The sequence below is a fragment of the Vanellus vanellus genome (genome assembly GCF_965231255.1).
Source record: "Vanellus vanellus genome assembly, chromosome: 17".
Lineage (NCBI taxonomy): Eukaryota > Metazoa > Chordata > Aves > Charadriiformes > Charadriidae > Vanellus > Vanellus vanellus.
The window spans coordinates 4,530,316-4,546,922 of NC_138922.1; the positions used below are offsets into that span (position 1 = coordinate 4,530,316).

Sequence of the window (16,607 nt, forward strand, 5' to 3'; positions counted from 1 at the left end):
TGCTCCGGGAATGAAAGTAGGGAGCCCTTTTCCAGCCATTAAAGTTTCATTTAGCAGAAAGGACAAAGAATTGGCAAAGGAAGGATGAAGAATGACTGCGAGGGTAAACTTGTGTGACTCCATATATTTTAGATCATAGCCTGAGGTCAGGTTCTCTTTTTTTGATAATACAGATAGAGGATTTTTTGGCCTTGCAGCAGGAGGAAACGTGTAGTGATATATAAAGAAGCCACTTCTCAGCATAATTTAAGAAACAACCTCTGCTCTCAAAAAGGGGGAGGGGGGGTTGTCCTTTGAGGTGTCTGGCTCTTTCATCAAGCTCTTTGTTGATGTGTGTGCGCACACACACCCACAATATACATGAAGCATCTCCAGCAGTATAGGGCATGTCACAGTATTTTCCATAACTTAATAATCTCTGTTGAATTGTTTAGGGCTCCAGTATCTTGGAGGATGGATCCTTTTATTTCTGCGGCGAAGGGAGAAAGTCCTCCCTGCTCCCAGAAAACCCCGGCAGTCGGTCCGTGGACCTGCAGGGACGTGGGGGTGTCCAAAACTCCCCGAGAGTGGCCGGGTGGCCCTGGTGGGTCTCAGCCTGCTGCAGCCACTGCCCATTTCCGATATTATTTCCCTACCTCCGGCTCCGCCTGCTTTGATTTAGCTACTTTACTTCTTGCACTCACTAGGTCCTGATTTTTGGTCTCTGAGATCTAGCGGGATTTCTCCTCCTCCAGAGGGAAGGGGGGTGGAGGAACACCTCCATTCAGTGGTTATCCGTGTCCTTCCAGTCTCCAGACAACGTTTTGTTCCCCTTCACGTTGCCTGCGGCTTCTCAACCCCCCGCCCCTCTCTCCGGCTCCGGTTCCCATCCCAGCTCCTCTCCCATCCTTCTCCTCTTCTTCCACGAGAAGGACGCGTGCGTTGCCGTGAGCGGGCACGGCTGAAGGTGCGCGCGTGTTGGTGCCTAAGAAAAACAAGGCAGACATGGAAAACAAGGAAATCACATTATATATTGCAGGCAATAGCGGAGCTCCCAGGGGACTGAGATAATATAGTGAGAGACAAAGGAACAATAGACTTTGCTGGCCTGAGCGCTCACTTGATTGTGGCTTTTCTGGAATTATTCTTGACTTCCTCTGCGCGAGCGCGGAGTCGGGCCTCGGAGCTGATAAGAGATGAGGATGCGGTTTGGGGATCCCATTCCGTACGGGAGCCCGTGTCGTACCTATTGCTCTTAGGGGGAGACTCCGGCTCTGCCCAGAGCCCCGCGGCACAAGGGATGGGGAGTGCTTTAAAACTGGCTGTGACTGTTGTGGTTTGGAAAAACACGCCGCTGTCTGAGGGACTTCGTCTGGAGAACTGTGTTGGTTTGCGGTCCCATTTAGGGGTGGGGACCGTTAGCAGTATGGGGTCGGGAGGGGGGGGGGTGAGCAGCAGAGAGTTTTGGATGCAGAAAGAGGCATCAGGATGAAAGCGCTGGCATCAACCGTGCAGGGTGCTTCCCCCCCACACGCTTTGGGGGCTTTGGGGTGTTTGTAGGACACGACGGGGCTGTTAGTCCCCGGGTCTGCAGGCGGCTGAGCCGGGGGGGGACAGGGCCAGGTTAAGGCAGAAGCTGTCAGGTGAGTGGTGGAGATGACTTTCCTCACCAGCCCGGGCAGAGAGGAGCCCTCCAGACCAAAGCACTGCCGGCTTTTGGAAAACTCCCAGCTGGGATGTTCTCCTGGGGGCTCCCCAAAGTTCCCTCTATAGCGGCAGCCGATGCTTTGAGATGTGCTTCACACTTTCCTTCTTCTTTCCTTCTTCTTTCCTTCTTCTTTCCTTCATCTTGCCTTCTTCTTTCCTTCTTTCCTCCCTTTCTCCATTTCTTTTTCCTTCCTTCCTCCTCCTTCCTTCCATTTTTCTTTCTCTATCTTCTTTTTTCTTTTCATCTTCTCCTTCTTTCTTTCCCTCTCTCTCTATCTTTCTCTTTCTTTCTCCCCTCTGGTTTTTCTTTCTGTCTGTCTGTCTCTCTGTCTGTCTTTCCACCTTTCGTAGACCTCAGCAAATTCCAGGAAGGCATCAGTTGTCTTTAACACCCAAAGGAAAAATCGAAGGGAAGGGTTCAATTACTCGCGTGAAAAATGAGTCTCCTAACCGAGGTCTATCCATTTGCTAGTTGTGCTTGTTTTAAAACTGAATTATAGAGACTGCACATTTTTCTGGAGACAAACGCATTAATTTTTCTCAAAACAGACAAGAGGAAAGCAGAGGGAAAATAAGATAATAAGAGTTTCCCCGGTGATTTATATGCCTTTGTGAAAAATAATGGGGGCAGACGGCAGCGCGCACCAGCCGCCCGTGGGGGAAGGGGCAGGGGGGGTGGCAGGGACGACTGCAAGGAAAACTGCCAGAAGTCCAAGTACGATTGTTGGTTTTAGATGATATAAGATCACTTCACGTCTCTGGCTGGCTTGAAAAATCTCTCTTTCTCTCCCTATATATACACACATAAAATATATGCCATATGATGCACTTAAAACCAGCACAGGCTATACTGTTTATACAGGAAAGGATTGTGTTTCTCACTGACCTCTCCCCAGCCCTCCTTCTTCTGCCGAAGGATAAACTGGGACCTTTAGAAAACAAAGCGGCGGCTACACTTTTTAACAGATTTGCTCTTGCATATATTTATATAGGGCAGGCGAGCCCTTCCCCAGGGCCGGCTGCCTGCGCTCTCGGGCAAGAACCAGGGGGGTTGAGTTTATTTTTTTTTTTATCTGCTCACTTTGGTTTGATTTATAGGCTAAAAGAGATATTTTTATTACGGTGCATAGTAAATTGGGTTTCTTTATTGCTCATGAGAGCTGTTTTCCAAAATTGGACTATTTATATAGTACACTGATTGCAATGTATTTCCGATCTTAATGTCTAACGGGTAGGGAATAAAAAAAATTATACCGAATCGTATTTTTCTTTTAAAAACAGCAACCTCTTTTGAAATAGGATGAAATGGGTAACTTTTTCTCGAGAAGATGTTGTGGCACTCAGCAGCTCCCAGGAAATCATCTCGTTTTAGCAAGTAAAGGCTTTCGGTGGGAACCGGAGACTCTGGAAGGGTTTGAAGCAGTTTTGCGGTTTGCCCATTGGCGTAACCCACAGGAAACACGTCCGGCAGGCCAAAGGCCACCGGGGCTGTAGTACCTATGCTGATGGTTCTCTCCAGTTACTTATAGGAATGATTCAATGAATTTATTCCCTGTTGGTTTCCGAGCAGAAAATTCTGCGGTGTTCAGACGGATACGAGAGCAGAGGGAGGCTGGAAGCGATGCTTTAAAGCAAAACCTAAAGCTTTTCCAGGGCAGATGGTTAATTGTGTGGTTCATTTTATTTGCCTAATGCAAATCACGTCCTGTTTGCCCGTGGCGCTGGGGGAACTGGATTCTCGTTTGTTTTGCTAAAAACCGGGCTGAGATTTCACTGCCATCCTCTGCAGCTCCCACGTGAAGCTCCTCTGCAGCCAGAAGGCTTTGTGGTCCTCAGCAGAGGATCACCCTCTCTCCAGGGCTGGTGGAGAGGAGAAACATCATCTCCTGCAGAGAAGGGCTGTGATGGGGATAAGCTGCCAACACCGTGTCGGTTTGCAGGATTCGACCTCCAGTCTTAGAATCACAGAATTATAGAGTAGTTTGGGTTGGAAGGGACCTTTAAAGGCCATCTAGTCCCCATGAGCAGATCAGGTTGCTCAGAGCCCCGTCCAACCTGACCTGGAATGTTTCCAGGGATGGGGCATCTCCCACCTCTCTGGGCAACCTGGGCCAGTGCCTCACCACCCTCAGCATAAAAAAATTCTTCCTCTTTGTGGCTCCAGGCCTGTGAAGGTGCTTTAGTGGATGGCAGCATCCCCTTCTATCCCAAAACCAGGCACGGAGGTGTGTCTGTGGGTCTGGGTCCCCCCAGTCCCCTCTGGCCTCAGACCAGGAGGGTGTTTTGGGGGGTTCCCGACTTCCCAAATGGGCCTAATTGAAGCCTAAAGAGATTTTTCACAGATTCATGGCTTTTCAAAGGAGAAATTTGCATATTAATAAGAAGCTGTTCAGACTGATTGGCTTAATGTGTTTGGGGTAAGTATAATTAAATGTCAAGGGAAATATATCATGAAGTAATGAAGCTGAAGCTAATTTATCAAAAAATGAGTCCTAGAGAGGGAGACATTTCCAATAATAAACAGTTCTTTAACCTTCCTCTTTAAGGTGATTTGCTTAGTCGGGGCTGAAATGTGTGGTCTTGAAGATCCTCCAGTGAGAGAGACGCAAGATGTGAGACGGTTAGTGGTCTGGGGGTGGAGATGTTCTCCCCAGTACAAACCCCTCTGCCCTGGTACCCCAAGGCTGAGCCCATCAAGGGGTTCACCTGGGTCCAGGTGGGGGAAGGTGCAGCTCTGGTCCCTCCACTTCAAGGATGCACTGAAGGAAGTCGAACGGGCTTGAGGTTTAATTCTATCAGGTGCTGGGTCACTTGTGCCCTTTTTTTCTCCTCCCTCAGTCTTTTCTCTTCACTCTGTATGCTTTTCAGAGCACGTGCCATCTCCTGCTCTGGGGATAAAGCTCAGCCCATACAGGCACAGCTTTAATGCGAACAAAAAACGCAGTGCACATTCAGAATTGCGACGCAGGTCCCAAAACTGGGCATTTGAACAGCGAAATTGAGGAGGGTGAGGCCCAGGCCGAAGGTCATGCTGGTCCCTAGGAAGGCTGTGACTCTTCTGCATCCCTCCGTGCGACGACGGGAAGAGGTTGGGAGCTCCTTCCCCACCGCGCAGCCGTGCAGTGGGCAAATGGGGATGCACTTTTCAGCGAACCTGCTGCTCTGGGTGAGTGCTGGATTCATTTCCAGCCACGCGCTGACTGTCCTCTGCCACTCGCCTTCAGCAGTGACTTATTCCAGTCCACGGTGGGACTGGGAGCTCTTGATGTGCGCTTTGTGCACTTGCAAGGGAGAAGGGCAGGGTGGAAGGCTGCAAGAGGCTCGAGCCCATCGTCTCAGCTGGAATATCCTCCTTTGGCATAGTACAGCATAGAGGGGAATCAGCAGGTTGCAGAGTAATAGAGGCATCTGTAGAAGAGAGCGGAACTCCTGTCCATTTTCATTAAGGAACACCACAGCTACGACAAAAACCAGCACCAAAAAACCAACCGAACCAGCCACCAGAAGCCTGAATTTACCCAAGCAAATCCATCCGGAAAACGAGGAATCCCTTTTCATTTAGGAGCTACGTTAGAAATATGATGAAATCACTGCGGGCCTGATCTACTCCCTTGTAAGAATTAGCTGGTGCTGCAGGGATTTGGCGAACAGCTCATGCCCTACGCCGGGAGCCCCGACTGCTGCTGGGGTTAAGCTCTCACCAGGGAACGTACGTGGTGCTGCAAGAGACCACCGCCATGTACAAACTTGAGACATCAAAAAATGCATGGGGCCACTGCCGGCGGTGATGAGCGCTGGGTCCGGGTCTGCTGAGGAAGGGCAGGGTTTGTGCTCCCCGGCTCATGGCGTACCCCAAACCCGCACACTCCCTAAAGCTGCTGGGAATGATGGGAGAGGAGCTGTAGGGGTGGGTTAAAGAGCAGGCGCGTGGCCAGGCCGAGGGGGAACGACTGCAGGACTCCTCGGCGGCAGGGATGGCTGATGGACCCATCCCCAAACCCAGCAGAGAAAGCTCCTTCAGGTGGTGCCTGGTGGTGTCTCCATACACAGGACAGAGACGTGGTGAAGGGGTCTATGGCCAAAGGCTCTGGACCTCTTCATGCGCTTCTGGTAGGTGGGTGGCTGGGATTTACCAGCAACGCCACCCGGCAGGACCCAGCATCCTCCCAGACGGATGCCGAAGCGCGCCACGATGACTTGGCTTTTTAGCCATTGGAAAGAAAAAACCTACAAAACGCCCCTTTTCCAAATCCCAGCTGGTCAGCCTGGAGGAAGCGGCGGTGCCACCCGTGATTGCCTCAGCTCCAATGAGTTTCTTGTTCCAGCAGGGAAAATCAATGGCTTGCACAGCTAATGGCATCAGAGAGTTTCTGCTTGTCGATAGCACTTAGGCACCGGCGGTCTCCAGGAGATGCCCAGATGTGCTTCCCAGCACAGCGGATTTTCAGGAGCCTCTCGGCATGGTTCCTTCTCCCAAATGGGTCACGGGATGCCGGGACAGCAGCATCACCTCTCACCGCCGGCACGGCCTTCGCTAGGAGCCAGGAGGCCGCCGGGCGCCGGCCTGAGCGCAGGGCTCCCCGCTTACCTGCTGCCCTCGAAGCAGCAGCTCTGCCCATCAATAATTAATCAGAGCAATTAGGCAGAGGGCTTGCACGCCGTAATTAGCTCTGATCAGTGCAACCTCCCTTCCCAGGGCAGGAGGGAGGCAGAAGCTGAGCTCTCAAAGCACAGAGGTGGGGGGACAGTGCTGTTGAGCAAAGGCTCCTGTGGTCCCTCTTTGCATCTAAATGCGCCGTCGGGACACCCCACGGCCCCATCGCTGCAGCCGACGTGAGGTTACGCCTGTGCCTGCTCGTACGGGGCGCTCTCGGGGGCAGAATGAACCCCTTATCGTGGGGACACTGCCGCTTCCTGACGGGTCACCGCGGCCCCGGGTCCCTTGGCCAGGGATTGTTCCTGCTCTTCCTGAGCCAGGTCACGGCCCCGCGGTCCGGAAGGAGAGCATCCACCTGGGGAGGCACCAGCAGCGCCCCGTGCAAACAAGCCGCTTTCTCCACCCCGTTTCTGTGATGGGTTTCCCAGCTCCTCGGGAAGGAGAGGGCTTCCTGGCTGTGACCTCAGGACGGGGTGACACCGGCTGTTACTGCCGTGGACGCGGCACTTAATGTCTAAGTCCCTGAGATCCCTGGAGTGGTTTTTCTTAAATGCTGAAGTGGTTAAACCCACTGGTGGCAGGGAGCAGAGCATGGGGGGGATGTCTGCTGAGGAACCCCCCAAGACACCCGTGCAGCCCCTCAGTTGGGCTTACAGATGCCATTGCCAGGATGCCCGTGTGACGGTCACAGTGTGGATGCCCGGATGGGCACGGCGCCTGCCTTGTCCCGTTGTCTCACCCTGCCCCGGACGGACCCTGCCTTGGGGCTGGGACGACCGGCTTTGGTTGCTGCTGGGGGTTTGGATGGGGACGGGGGGTCCGGGGGTCCCCACGGGCTGCAGATGAGGCAGAGGTTTGCACCGCCACGGGTGCTGGCTGCATCCCGCATCTCCTGAACTTCAGAGGGAGCTTAGCTGGAAGGAGAGGAGGGAGGGACGGGAAGACAGCTCCGCTGATAAGACACTGCTTGACAGATACAGCGTGGAAACAGCTTCTCCCAGCTGCGGATGTAATGAGATACATAAATACCGAGACTTGCTCAAATAAATGCCAGCATCCGCCGTAAGAACGAGCGCGGGGGCTCCCGACGCCGCTGTCTGTGTGCCAACAGCAAGCGCCGAGCAGGCTGACTGGGGGGAGGGGGGAGACACCCTGCCGTTGCCCGGAGAGCATTTTATTCGGGACAGTGGCATATTAACAGTGTGCCACATTTATCCCCCACAGCAATGCCCACGGCCAGGGCTGCGCCTGCAGCACCCAGCAGTGACCGTCCCTGCAGCTGCCGGGTCTGGGTTTTGGGGTATTTTCTAAGTGCCTAAAAGTAACAATGTGCCCCGTGTGCTTTGAGAACTGCCCTTCCATCCCAGCACAGCTCCATACCACGAGACCCTGGTTTCATGTAGGCTTTGATTTATTTCAACCCCTCTGGAGTACCGGGGACGGTAAAAACACTGTGTCGTGGGAGGGACGTGGCTGAGGTGGGCACAGGGAGCGTGCCGTGGTGGCAGGACGCTCCTCGGCACGTCTTGGGGGAAACCCAGGGACTACGTAGTTATTGGATGTGATGGCATAGGATAATGGCATTGTAAGCTCAGGTGTTACATCCCAAATCTTGCCACGGGCAGAAAGGGGACCACACCGTACATACAAAGCCAAGCGTATATTGTTGGTTATTATTATTAGCCCAGTTCATAGAATCATAGAATCACACAATCACACAATCATAGAATCGTTTTGCTTGGAAAGGACCTTTAAGATCATCAAGTCCAACCGTTAACCTAACACTGCCAAGTTACCACTAAACCATGTTCCTCAGCACTACATCTACCCGTAGTAGTTACTACGAAATAACTTTCGTAGAAACGAAGCAGTCCTGCTGGACATCATCCCGACCACGGCCAAGGGAAGAGAACCACGATTATCCCAGCGGGTGATGCTCTCAGCCTGCACAGTTTGCAGTGGTTCGGCGGGGACAGAAGAGCAGAGCCAGAAGAAAACCCGAGCCCCCTGATGCCACCACTGCTGCTTCGCGAGGGTGCAGGCGTCCGCTGGGAGGTGACGGTTGGGTTGCAGGTCCCCCCAGTAACACCTAGGTTTCCCCGTGTGCTATCTTTACCCAGAGAAAACGCCTCGGCAGCAGGATGGGTAGGGATGGGAGAGACCCACGGTCTCTGTTGTCCCATCCCAGGGCCATTCCTGCCACTTATTTTGCTCCAACCTCAGCCCCATCCATCCTCCGTTAAAAGCAACGGCAAGGAGTCTCCCTTGGATAGAATGTCAGTTGGACTTGATTTTACATCCAGCGATGCAACGAGCTATTTTCTTTTTTCCTCCCAGACCTCTCTGATCTTTTGCCACTCTCCTTTCAGCTTCCTCAGTCTCACAGCCTTTCTTGGAGATTTTTTTTTTTTTAATTTTTATCGGATTCTTGAAATGCGTCTTTCCATTTATTGATTTCACCTGACATCTAACGGAATGCAAAGCAGGAGGCGCAGCTAACTCCCAACTTTGTCCTCACAGCTCATCAAAGCAAATTTAGACCCTTGGTATTGCTGCCAGGGCAGCACAGCCCCTGGGCTGAGCCAGCGGCCTCATTGGAGGCACACATTCATCTCTTTAGACAGCTTTTTTTAATTTATATATACATACACGTTACTGGTTACATCAAGTTATCACTCTTGCCAGAGCATCTTTCTTTTCAATCACCTCTTGCACACACTGTAATGGTACTTCTGGGAGAGTGCGGGAGGGTGGGGGAAAGGCAATCGCAGGGTTTGATTTTTTTTTTATAAATTTCTGTTACAGAGTCACGACTTAAAATGATTTGGAAGTAAAAGAGACGTGGGGGGGGGGGGAGGAGAAGACAACTTGCTGGTGGCTGCAATGCACACAGCTTCGGGGGTGTGAGGCGGCATCAAGCCCCGGTGCTCACCGTGCCTCAGTTTCCCCATCCTCTTTGTCCGATAACTTCGTGCTGCAGCAGGCTCCATGTTTCCCCCGGGAGTGCCAGCTGTGTGGCGTGCCCCTCACCGCGGTGTCTGGGCCCTTCCCGGAGACAGAAATTCCGGCAGCATTTCTATAGAGAAGTGAGAGGTGAAATAAGTCCCCTCAGGCAGCTGATTTTCCGCCTCTGCTCTGCTCTCCTAGCCCTGCCATAGCAGCCGCCGTCCTGCCAGTCACTGAGCGCTTGACATATAGAAGGCAGCACACGCGAGAGGCGGAAAACGCCGTCAAGTGGGACTAAAGGGCGCAAGAGCGCCAGCGGCCATCTCAATTGCTGCCGGGGTTTTTGGGTGGTTGATGGAGGGGGGAGGTTTCCCTCGAGCCCTGAACACTGTTGGCTCCCAGAGATGAGAGAAATGTTATTTTTTCTCCTCTTTTCACCACACTGTCGCTTGGTGGTGCAAAGGCAGGGCTCGGCACGGGTGTTTGCTGGTGGGAGAGTGTCCGATCCTCCCCGTGACCCCGCGTTACATTTCTGGCAGCAGAGCTGGCCCTTCTTTGCCGGAAAGGCTCTTCCGTGGGATTCGAGGTCCCACAGCTGATTGCAGAGCTGTTGCGCTCTTTCGGGAAGAGCAGCGGTTCTTTGATACGGTTTTTCCCGCGATGACTTCTTTGGTGGCACTTCCTTAAAAACACCACTTGCCCCCACATGAGCCTTCCGCTCCCACCGCTCCAAACCCCGGCCGTTGAATCTGGAGCGAAACCAAACTGCGGCCGGTTTAAGCTGAGCGGGGCGAAAAGGTTTCTTCTTTGAAGATTGCTCTTAGGTGTTAATTATCTCGTTCACTGGCAACTCCTTTCGAGTCACGGAAAACAGGGGGGCTCCTTGGATGCTCTAATATCTGCCTGGGGTTTCCCTTCCCCACCCGTCCTTTGCGTGTATCCCACCGCTTGGACCAGCAGCTCAGGCTGGTGGCAAAGATGGAAAAAGCAGCTGGAGGTTGGAGCAAGGTGCCCCCCAGCCCAGGCTGTCCGGGGAAGGTGTCAGGGGAGCGCAGGGTCGGGGTACGCAATGCCCTTCTGCTGCGTCTCATAACCCCGCTGCAACCTGCCGGCTGGGGAATGGAAAGATGCCGCTCGCTAAACTCACCGCCCCCTTTGGGAAAGCCCAGCTCTGGGTAAACAGGCCGTGCGGAGCTCCGGCTTCGCGTTCCCGTTTCGTTTTCATTCCCATCCTTTATCCAGCGGATAGTTCCCGGCCTGCCCGCCCTCGCGGGGCTGCGGCCGGGTCAGCGGGAAGGCGGCCAAAGCGAAGGGTAAACATCGGCGTGCCGGAGAAGCTCTTCCTTCGCTGCCTCTCTGCTGCTGCGGGCGGGTGGGCAGAGCCGTGAGTCAGCCCGGCGGTAGGGCCGGAGGGGTCCAGGGACACTAACGACGTCCCCGAGCTGCCACCGCCACGCAGGTGCCCCGGCTGCGGGTGTTTCTCCATGGCAGGACTTGGTTGATGGTGGGTTTGCGCTTTCAGGCTGTACCTCTGCCGTGTTGGCTGGGGGGGCTCGCAGAGCCGCTCCGCTCCCCCCTCCTGCACCCAGCGAAGCTGAGACTGCCCCGGGGAGGGCAGGGATGCCCCCGGGGGCGAGCGTCTGCCCACATCTCCGCCACCCCCAGCTTGCTGGTGCTGGGACCGGGACGTCAGCGTTCGGTGAGCCGGGGTCCGGTCTTTCTCCTTCACTGCTCACATTCCCCCCCGGGTTGTTCCCTGCGAACCCCCGTGCCGGGCCAAACCTGTTCTCTGCATCCTCCTCCTCCTCCTCACTGCCGCATCAGGCAGCGCACACACGCACTCGGCTGCTGCAGAGGAGCTCGAGGCAGAGCTGGCCGTGCTCTCCCATGGAGAAAGGGGTGCAAGACCGCCTCAGGCAGGCGCACCTTGTGCTGGATGGTCATCTCGGTCCATCCAGCTGGGCTCTGCGAGGCTGCTGACTTTAAAAAAGTCATACCAGGACCGTCAGGGAGAACGCACTCACCTTCCGGAGTTAAAACTGGAGGAGATGATGCTGCCCTTAGCAGATGATGGGGGCAGGTTCTACTGGAGGCCAGAGAGCACGTGGGGTTGATGGCTGCAATCGCAGCAGCTTTATTTATTGCTTTGGGTTGCGACGGTGTGAGGTCTGATGAAGAGCTGCCCTTATCTGCCGACTTCAGCCTCCCTCCGGGAGAGACCTGGACTAGATTTACGTGGCAGAGCCTTGCAGCGAGCCCGTCCACGCTGCTTTGAATGCTTTGCACGCTGCGAAGGAGCCCAGGAGGTCCCGAGCAGGACATGGCTTGGTCCGGCTGGGAGCAAAGACGGTGGACTTCCCACAGCGAGCTCACCTTGACTTTTCTGGACCAACCACCAGCAACAACTCCCACCGCTGCGGGAAACACAGCGGCACGGGGCTGCCTCTACTACATGAAACAGGCCGTCCCCTCCCAAAATCTCATTTCGGGAACAACCAATGCTTGTTTTCTCATTAGTCACCGGCTTCTCTTGCTGCTTTGAGTTGGTGGGACAGCAGCACAGGTCAGCTGAGGCAAAACAGCTGCTTTAACCCATTTCCCATCCCCTGATGGAGCCGAGGTGGGTACCCAGCGTGGGCCGGTGGCAACCACCACCACCACGTACCATTGCATCCGTTCCTCCAAGCTGGATTTCCAGAAACACAACCTTTGGCTGCTCAGTCTTGCAAGGAGGGAGCCCGATATGTTCTTCTGGTTTCCTGACATAACGTGATGCTTTCTTCCCCAGAATTGTGCTCTTGCTAAGCACGGGGACTCGAGCTCAGGTGGCGTCTCCGTGGACTCCGATCTCCGGCGGTTGAGCCAACCCCCTCTTTGCCCCGGGAAACTTACAGTCAAGATTTTTAAAGGCATCGCTGTACAGCCCATAAAGAGATATAAAAGCCATAATAAACGTGACGCCAAAGATCAGTACCGACACCAGCAGCGTCTGCGGGTTGGGCGACCGTTACTGGGGCATCCTAACGTGACCCCAGCCCTAAAGTGCCCATGTCAAGGACCGGCACACCGGGGCGCATCAGGGAAACCGCGTGCGTCACTGAGACCTGTGACCGCATCACCCCCCAGCCCGGCCCCACCAGGCAGCCCACCCCGCTCCCCCCCGGCCGGCTGCTGGGGGGTTTGCTGCAGCAGCCACGAGGGAGGACATCGCCAAACCGATGCATTACCAAAGCGAAGTCCTGCGAAGCCCCTTTGGGTGGGGATGGAGCCACAGCCCCCACGAGCAGCAGCCCCGTGAGCCACCTCCAGGGGCTTTGGCCGGACACGGGAACGGCCGTCTCGGACACCGCTGCTGGGACCTGGAAAAGGCCAGAAATGAATATGCACACATAGCCGAAATGCTCCCTTTGAGGAAAGTCTTCCTCCCCTATTAAGTAATTAAATAAAGCCCCGAGCTCTACTAAAATTAAAATAACAGAATCCATTTATTCTGGCAGGGCTCACTGGTGGCTGCTCTTGCCAAAAACATTTTTGTGGTTCTTGTCTTTTCAAGTGGCTCTTTTGCAATAAAACCCAGATGCCATTAGTCCAGGGAGGCCTTCAGGCATCTGTTTACGTCCATGAAAGATGCCCTTTGTAATTAATTAATCTCCCAAAAGCTGTGGTAGCACATTCCCCGTGGCTGCTGGCGTGTCCCTGCCCGCCGGCCCTGGCAGCGGAGGTGCGGGCTCATTCCTGGGCGCTGAAGAAAGCTTTTGTGCTGCAGCCTCCCCGCGAAAGGGGTTAATCTCCTCCTTGGGAAGGCGCAGCGGAGATTTCGACACTTACCGAAACACAAACAGAAGTCAGCTCGCCTTCCCGCTGCCCCTTCCACGGCGCCCGCTCTTGCTCAAGGGTTACGTTATAGGGGCAGGGACCAGCCCGGGGCCGAGCTGGCGGGTGGTGGGCAAGGGGGGGTACAACCTGGTCCCTGTGCCCTTTCGGGGGTTGAGGTGCTTCCAGGTGACTCAGTCGTTGCAGGGTTTCTAAACCAGAGGGCAACAACACAAACCACCCGAGAAACGTGGGCTCGGTGCGCGTGGGGGAGAAGAAGGTGATTCATGAGACTGCCCCGAGCGAAAAAACATACAAACAGCTGCACCGGGGCAGAGCAAAGAGCCGTCCAGCCCTGTACCTTCTTCCAGCTGGTGGCTGGTATCAGGTATCGTCAGAGGAGTGTATGAAAGCTGGTGGTTTGTAGGACTCCTTCTCGTTATGTCCTCCCAGCTGAGGGCATTTGGGATTGGGGGCTCCCTATGGCTGAAGTGGCTCTGGGGCTCTCACATTTCATTGCTACCAACTCGATTTGGCCAGTCTGTTTCCGAACCATTTACACGTTCGGCCTTTGCAGCATCAGGTGATGGCAAATCCCACTGTAGGATTACGTGTGTGCTTGGCAAAGGCCGTCCTCGGGCTGATTTTGAACCCGTCTCCATCCTTAATGTCAGCAGCGGTCGCCTTTATCTCTTCACATCCTTCAGGATGGGCGAAAGCTCTCTCCGTACCCCTCAGCTTGTTTTTTCTCCAGCCTGAACGTCCCTAATTTAGGGAGTTTCCACCAAACAGAAACTCTCAGCAAACGTTTGGCTTCTCTAGGACCATGTCTCTGCTCAGCCCCTATGTGACGTGGTTGCAAATAGAAAGAAGTGCTTTAGGAAGGGTCAGTCCTCGCTGCCTCATTTGTAACCTAACGACTCAGCCTGGGGTTTGGCTGTTATTGGTGTTTTGAGCCATTGTTGGCTTTTCATTGTTGCTTTTTTGATAGATGAGTTTAATTTCGCTGGCGTATTGCACAGGTTTGCAAACCAGATGTTGCTGCTGCAGGACGGTAGCGGTAAGGCGGGCAGGGAGCAGTTCATCACGGCACATGGCTCTCACAACCACGGCGAGGTCAAAGACGAGGGGTCAGGGCTCGGAGGGGGGGAGGAGGGATGCTGGTCCCTGCTCCTTGGGACCCGGGGCCACAGTTGCCATGAGAACTGCTGGTGGTGAACCTCGCCGGCGCTGCAGCCACCTCTCATCCATCTCCCCTTATCCCCGGGAAGGACCGGACCGTTGGAAGGAGACCACGCTCTGCTGAGAGCCTGGGAGGAGGGATAGGTTTGTGTAACCAAACGATGATGGTGTGAATCACTGGTGTTTCGCAGATGCTGGCTCCTGCCCGGGGGTGATATACGGGGTGACGTGAATGTGAGGGGATGGGATGTGGTGTGGCAGACAAGGGGGAGCAAGGAGAGGAGCTGGGAGCGCCCAAGAGGAGCAAACGGCTGCTCCTATGGCTCCTACACCTCCCCGGCTTGCCTCGTTTAGCATGGAGGAGCTCAGGCTACCCTGCGGCCAAATCCTGCCGTCCTTTAGCAAATCACACCCGGTGCCTGGCCCAGGAGGGCTTTGAACTCTCAAGGGGACCATGGAGCAGGATGGACCCCGGCCAGATCCCCTTCCCGCTCCTGGCTGGGAGAACTTCCCGAAGCAGCCGGCGTGTAGGATTTCTTTGGGTGGAAGAAGGAAATTGCTGAGGTCGGGGGGCAGGGGGGGGTGTGGGGGGGGCTGATATTGCACATTTTTCTGTGACATCAGCTTGCTGCCACCTTGAAAATAGCAAAAGATAGAGTCTTACATCCTGGCCCTCAAAAATCCCTTGTGCCCTGCAGGAAGGGAGTGTTGTTACTCCAGAAATTCACTGTTATTCCAGAGAATTTAAGCCAATGTGCAGAAAAGCCCAGTGTGGGCAGGGACGAATTTAAAGGGATAGGAATTTAGGATTGTAGAGATGTGCTCTGTTCTTATAGTGCCATTGCAAGAAGGGAGGTGGGATCCCCCTCAAGAAGCCCCTTAGAGACCTTGAATAGGCACAATAGGTTTAGGTCTAGTTCTCGGTAAAGAGGCAGCCAAAGGAGGTGGGAAATCGGGAGGGTGTTTAGATGCTTTGCTGAATGGGAGCATTATGGACCCCCGACAATCCGTGAAGGAGGAAAGCAAGCTGGGCTGGAGGCGGGAGGCTCAGGAGCATCCCACCCTTGGGATCTGGGACATCCCTGGAGCACTGCCCGCGCTCGGCTTCCCTCACCTCGCCCAGCGATGTTCGGCACTAACGTGTCCCTCTCTCCCTCTCTCTCAGAGACCTCATGCCCAGGACCCTGGAGGGGCAGATCACCATGGAGAAGACCCCCAGCTACTTCGTCACCAAGGAGGCCCCCGCCCGCATCTCCTCCATGTCCAAGGGCACAAAGCTCATTGTGGTGGTGCGGGACCCCGTGACCAGAGCCATCTCGGACTACACCCAGACGCTCTCCAAGAAGCCCGATATCCCCACCTTTGAGAGCCTGACCTTCAAAAACAGGACTACGGGCCTGATCGACACCTCGTGGAGCGCCATCCAGATTGGCATCTACGCCAAGCACCTGGAGAACTGGCTCCTCTACTTCCCCATCGGGCAGATCCTCTTCGTCAGCGGGGAGAGGCTGATCAGCGACCCCGCGGGGGAGCTGGGCAGGGTCCAGGACTTTCTGGGCCTCAAGAGGATCATCACCGACAAACACTTCTACTTCAACAAAACCAAGGGGTTCCCGTGCCTGAAGAAGGCGGAAGGCAGCAGCAAACCCCACTGCCTGGGGAAAACGAAAGGCAGGACCCACCCCGACATAGACCAGGAGGTGGTGCAGAGACTGCGGGACTTCTACCGGCCCTTCAACATGAAGTTCTACCAGATGACGGGGCAGGACTTCGGCTGGGACTGAGGCTGAAAAAAATAATTTAAGAAAAGGAAAATATAATATAATATATATTTTTTTTACATATCAGTAGAGAGGGGGGAAAAATACAGAAAAAAAAAATAGTTGTGCTGAAACATGATTTGTTCTGATTTTTTTTTTTTTTCCTTTTGACACTGCTTTGTTTTCTTTCTTCTCTCGGAGATGAGGTGATGTGTCCGTCCAGAAAAGGAGGCTGTGAACAGCAACCTGGTCCTACTGACATCGCCTGCAGCTCGGCTGCTTCCTTCAGTGGACCCAAGGTTTAGCACTGTCTCTGTAAATGAGAAATGCAGGTGCAAATTTTTTTAGATGTCCTCAGGTCCGCCTCCAGAAGCGACAGGGGTGCTTGGGGGAGCTCAGAGCCTTCCTGGAAGGTCAGCTAGATTTTGGCTTGCAAATGCCATTTTAGACCAGACCTCATCACTTTTGACAATGAAACAGAGGAGACTTAATATCTAATTTGGTTTTCAAAACCTTACGTTATGGATTTTTTTTTATTGCATTAAACCTTTGGTGACATTTTT

The 16,607-nt window shown here is 54.1% G+C and overlaps 1 protein-coding gene across 1 annotated transcript in view; it reads left to right on the top strand.

Moving 5' to 3' along the window:
• HS3ST3A1 (heparan sulfate-glucosamine 3-sulfotransferase 3A1) overlaps window positions 1-16,168 on the top strand; it is a gene marked incomplete at its 5' end in the record, with an annotated part of 36,093 nt that extends 19,925 nt beyond the window's left edge. Inside the window, one exon of the mRNA XM_082492185.1 lies at window positions 15,450-16,168. Within this exon, the coding sequence (XP_082348311.1) occupies window positions 15,450-16,068 (619 nt within the window). The 3' untranslated portion in view covers window positions 16,069-16,168. The remainder of the gene's footprint in view (window positions 1-15,449) is intronic.
• Between the last annotated feature and the right edge of the window lie 439 nt (window positions 16,169-16,607).